This window comes from Cebus imitator, unplaced genomic scaffold, assembly GCF_001604975.1.
Source record: "Cebus imitator isolate Cc_AM_T3 unplaced genomic scaffold, Cebus_imitator-1.0 Scaffold115, whole genome shotgun sequence".
NCBI lineage: Eukaryota > Metazoa > Chordata > Mammalia > Primates > Cebidae > Cebus > Cebus imitator.
This window is the reverse complement of record NW_016107430.1, coordinates 4994709-5000382: the sequence shown is the minus strand read 5'-3', so window position 1 is coordinate 5000382 and position 5674 is coordinate 4994709. Positions and strand designations below refer to the sequence as shown.

The 5674-nt window shown below is 40.0% G+C and overlaps 1 protein-coding gene across 2 annotated transcripts in view; it reads left to right on the top strand.

The window, feature by feature from the left end:
• MRPS23 (mitochondrial ribosomal protein S23) overlaps positions 1 to 4455 on the top strand; it is a 9994-nt gene extending 5539 nt beyond the window's left edge. For both annotated transcript variants that reach the window (XM_017538845.2, XM_017538844.2), the window contains exons 3-5: positions 2977 to 3054; positions 3183 to 3309; positions 4009 to 4455. In XM_017538845.2, the coding sequence (XP_017394334.1) occupies positions 2977 to 3054; positions 3183 to 3309; positions 4009 to 4158 (355 nt within the window). In that variant the 3' untranslated portion in view covers positions 4159 to 4455. The remainder of the gene's footprint in view (positions 1 to 2976; positions 3055 to 3182; positions 3310 to 4008) is intronic.
• The last annotated feature ends 1219 nt before the right edge of the window (positions 4456 to 5674 follow it).

Below are 5674 nucleotides of genomic sequence, written 5' to 3'. Positions count from 1 at the left end.
AAAAAAAAAAAAAAAAGAAAAGAAAAAAAGGAACTTACAACAAAATAAATAAACAAAACAGATGTATTAAAACCTAAGTGTAAAAAGTGAGATCATAATAGTACTGGAAGAAAACATGGAAGAATTTAAAACATAATCTGAGTGATAAAGGCTTTTAAAAGCATGATGTAAAACTCAGAAACCATAAAAGAAAATGATAAAATTTTCTGCACAAAATAGTACCATAAGAAAAATCAAGACTGCCAACAAATTGGGAAAGATATTTGCAATGTTATGACAAAGGACTAATTTTCTATTTATATGGCTACAAAGTTTGCTTATAAATCATTAAGAAAGAGACCACTCTTACAGTTTGGGCTGCAATAAATTACCGTAGACCAGGTGGCTTATAAACAACTGAAATTTGTTTCTCCTATTTCTAACGGCTGGGAAGTCTGAGATCAGGGTGCCAATAGGATTGGGTTCTGGGGAGGACTGTCTTCCCGATTCCTCACATTGAGGAGAGCAGAGAGCCGAAGCAAGCTCTCCTGTCACATATAGGGGCACTAATCCCATCATGAGGACTGATTACCATGACCTGATTACCTCCCAAAGGCTCCATCTCTAAATACCATCACACTGGGGATCAGGATTTCAACATATTAATTTTGGTGGGACACATTTAGTCCATAGCAACCACCAAATAGAAAAGTGGACAAAGAACATGGACAGTTCACAGAAAAGGAAATTCAGTTTGCTTTTAAACTTGGAAAGATGTCCAGTCTCTTTCATAAGAAAAGCATATTAAAACTATAAAGAGTTCTAATTTCTTACCTATCAGGTTGGCAAAGATCAAAAAGTTGGAGAATGTGTATGATGTGTGTGTGTGTGTGCGTGTGCGCGAGTGTGTATGTGTGTATAGATATGTGTGTACATATATATATATATATATATATGTACGCACACATTTTTTTTTTCTTTTGAGACAGGATCTCACCCATGCTGGAGTGCAGTGGGGCCTATCATAGCTTGCTGCAGTCTTGACCTCCTGGGCTCAAGTGATCCTCCCACCTCAGCCTCCTGAGTAGCTGGGACTACAGGTGTATGCCACCATTCCTGGCTAATTTTTACTTTTTTTGTAGAGATGGGGTCCCACTATATTGCCCAGGCTGGTCTTGAACTCCTGGGCTCAAGTGATCCTCCTGCCTTGGCTTCTGAAAATGCTGGGATTATAGGCATCAGCCACCATGCCTGGTGTAAATATATATTTTTTCCACTGGGATTACAGGTATGAGCCACTGTACCTGGCTCGTGTGTATGTGTGTGTGTATTTTTTTAGAGACAGAGTCTCAGGTCTCACTGGGTTGCCGAAGCTGGTGGTGAGCTCCTGGCCTCAAAAGATCCTCCTGCCTCAGCTTCCCAAGCAGGTGGGATTATATGTGTGAGCCTCTACGCTCAGCTGGAGAATGTAATTTGGTTAGGGCATGGGGAGATAGGCACTCATATATTACTGATGTGAATGTAAATTGGTGCGACCACTTTGAAAAGGATTTTGGTGATTTGGAAGGCTTAATTACAAATATACATACCTTGATCCAGTAATACCACGTTTGTGAATTTATGCTACAGACTTATTTGCATGGTGCACTCAAATTACAAACAGAGGCATTTACTGCAGCATGGTTTAGAGAAGCAGAGGACTGGAAACAGTCTCCATGCACTGATAAGGCAAGATGTAGGGAGGAGAAATGGGGAGTGACTGCTGAGACACAGTGCCTCCTTTGGGGGTGGTGAGAATGTTTTGGAACTAGATGTGCTAATTGCACAGCTTTGTGAGTTTCCTCCATGTCACTTAATTGCACACTGAAAAATGTTAAATTTGGGTTGGGGACGGTGGCTCATGCCTGTATGCCCAGCATTTTTGGAAGCCAAAGTGGGAGGATCTCTTGAGGCTGGCAGTTCAAGACCAGCCTGGGCAGCATAGTGAGACTGCATCTCTACAAAAAATTAAAAACGTAGCCAGGCATGGTGGTGCTGCGAACCTGTAGTTTCAGCTACTCAGGAGGTGGAGGCAGGAGGATTGCTTGAGTCCAGGAGTTTGAGGCTGCAGTAAGCTATGATCACAGCGCTGCTTCTAGCCTGGGTGACACAGTGAGACCCTGTCTCTTTAAAAAAAAGAAAAAAACATTTATAATGTTTGACTTTTACCTCAGTTTTTAAAATTTATTTTATTTGTTATTTTTTGAGACAAAGTGTTGTTCTGTCTCCTAGGCTGGAGTTCAGTGATGATCTCAGCTCACTGCAACTCCACCTCCTGGGGTTCAAGCGATTTTCCCACCCTACCCTCCCAAGTAGCTGTGAGTACAGGCATGTGGCACCATGCCTGGCTAATTTCTTTGTATTTTCTTTTATATTTATTTATTTATTTTTAATTTAATTTTTTTTCTTGACCCAAGGGCTCAGACCAATCTTTGTATTTTTAGTAGAGACAGGGTTTCACTATGTTGAACTGTTTCAAGTGATCCACCCACCTCAGCCTCCCAAAGTGTTGGGATTACAGGCATGAGTCACCATGCCCAGCCATACCTCAGTTTTTAAAAAGGCAAGATGTGGAGCAGGGTTTACTATTCTTTGGGTTAAAAATCTGGCTGGGGGCAGGGAATGATAGTTGCATATATGCTTGTATATTAGTGGAATATTTCTGGATGGATATACAAGAAATTGGTTAGTGTTGCTTCCTGGGAAGGGAACTGGGGGGTTGGGGTGCAGAAGAGGGAGAGAGTGTTACTTTTCACTGGCCACCTGTTTGTGCTATTTGATGTATGTACCATGTGCATCCATGCATTACTTATCTAAAAAAAACCAAACTGTTCAGCCTAGGCTATGTGGGTTGTACTGTACGTAACTCCTCAGAGCCAACACTTATTCTTTCTTTTATTCCATTCTCATCCCCAGTCTATAGTCAGAGATTTATATTATGTTGTTTGCATTTTCTAGGAAGTTTTATTCAGCGTATGGGTCTGGTCAAAGAGCTTTTGATCTGTTCAATCCAAACTTCAAGTCTACCTGTCAACGGTAAGGCATTTTATAAGTCCCGGGCTATTCATATTATTTTTTAAGGATTTCATTATCCATTTGATACTATGCAACAGCGTGTCTTAACAATGCTAACAAACCTAAAATGTGACTGCTTGGAATTACAGGTTTGTGGAGAAGTATACTGAGCTGCAGAAACTTGGAGAAACAGACGAAGAGAAGTTATTTGTGGAAACAGGGAAGGCTTTATTGGCAGAAGGTATCATTTTAAGACGAGTAGGCGAAGCAAGGACAGTGAGTATTTCATTGTTAAAATTGTTATCGGGAGTATAATTATCCCTCAGTATGCCCAGGGGATTGGTGCTAGGACCCCTGCAGATACCAAAATTCCCAGACGCTGAAATCCCTTTTATAAAGTGCTGTAGTTTTTGCATATGACCTACATATATCCTCCCATATACTTTAATCGCTAGATCGCTTACAATATATAATGCAGCGTAAGTGCTATATAGGTAGTTGTTATATTCTATTTAAAAATTTTTTTATTTTTTATTGTTGTTATTTTTAATTTTTTTTTAATTGTTAAAATGTTTTTGATCCGTGGTTTGTTGAATCTGCATATGTGGAACCTGTAGATGCGGAGGGTTGACTAGAGCTGCCAACTTGATGGAAGTTAAAGAGAGACTTGGTTTTCTTTCCCTAACCTTGGCTTACGTTCTTAAACTCCAGGTCAAACACTGTTACATTGAATATACTAGAATTTTGTGGTGATGACTGCTACTTGAAACAAGTGAGTCATCATTAGGGCTTTTGAAATTGTGGTTCTATAGACTTTTAAAAGTCATGTTTACTATTTGTTATAGTAGAATTGGATCTGAGATGTTAGTGCTAAATTTTTCACTCAGTGACAGAATGTGCCTAGTTATATATCTTAGCCAATCAATTGAGTGAAAATGATCACATCTGTGTGATACTTATATCTGGTCTTTTAAGCAACAGGAAGGTCACATTTCCCGGAAATCTGAACACTTGAGTGGCAGACCACAGACGACGTTGGAAGAAGATGAGCCTCAGAAAGAAGCTCCACAGGACCAGCATTTGGGGGCACCTGCAGACCAGTCGAAAGGTCTCTCGCCTCCCTGAAGGACCTGAATACTGTGTATGCTGGTGTTCACACTCTACTCACTGGCTGAACGTTGAGCTACTTTTAAACAGTTGAACTGTGTAAATGTTTCTTGATCTCTAAGGTATTATGTTTGCCTTCTCTTAGTTATTTCTGGATTGTCATAAAGCTCAGTATCATGGTTTGACAGAAGCAGTTATGTGAACTTTTATGTTAGGACGTTACTAAATAAAGAATTCCCTAGCTGTGTATAAAGTAAATTTACTTTGAATTGTAAATAACATGAAGAAACCTTTATAAAGATTGTTCAAATGGGACTCAATCTGACTAGGTTTGCTTTGATGTTTGTTAGTATGTGCGCTGGCTACATTTGATTCCCTGCTACATATCCTGATCCATCAGACTTTTACGTGTACGTATGGTGTGGTCCCTTGGCCAGCTATTTTTGTCTGCAGAGAATCTTTGTACTTCTTACCATAGAATGATTATCTTTCAGCTTGAGAGGCCAAGCTGACTTGCTCTTTGTGGTAAGAGTGACCTGTCATTGCTGATGCACAAAGGCCAAAACTATAACTTGAATGTCATGGATTGAGTGTGCTGGAGTCAATTAACATAGGCCTGCACAGACTAGGCTGTTCAGTAAATTCTTGTTGAATGAATGAGTGAATGAATGGCTATATCCAGCTAAAGACTGAATTCAGATGGTGTAGGTAACAGGATTGCCAAGCAAGGAAGCAGCTAATTTAGATGATGTTCTTCACCAGCATCCACCTGCCTCCCTGGGGCCAAGTGTGCCTACAAGTCCTTATCAACTGCCCTGCCTTCCTCATTTCTCCAGGTTTTACTAAATACATGAAATATCTCTCTGAGATTGCAGCCTTTGTATATATGGTCAAGGCAGTGGTTTTCAGCTGTTAGGAGTAAGCTGCTTCAGAAATTCCCTATTTTAAAACTCATGTAGCTTTTCTACCTGGTGGTTCTTTGTGTATGCTCTCCTCTCTCTTGGTACACTGTGAGGCAGGGTTCACATCTCACAGCCTGTACATGGCACACATCCGTGCATGTGGGTGCTTGGTTCAGGCGGGTGAATGAATACATGAGGCAGAAGCAGCTGGCAGCCATGCTGCTCCCCCTCGACCCTTATCCCTGTTTCACAATTGCCTACATTTGGAGAATGCTTTACTTTTCAGTAGGGAAGTTAATTTCATCCATTCAAAGACATTACACAACTATTGGATACCAAACATTGGGCCAGGCCTTGGGAAGAGGACTTAAAAAGCCAGGTGGAAGATACAGTCTATTCTCAGAGGAACAATTGAGGGGGTCACTCATCTCTTTACACCTCAGGTTTCTGGGTTTTTAAGGGCTGGGTTTTTTTTTTTGTTTGTTTGTTTTTTGCCACAAACCATGAAGACTTAAAAAAATGTTTTTTTCCTTCATGTCTGAGTTGATGCCCCATTTTTGTTTATTTTCCTCTTCTGGAGTTTTTAAAAATTTTCTGTTTTTTTTTTTTTTTTTTTTTTTTTTTTTTTTTTT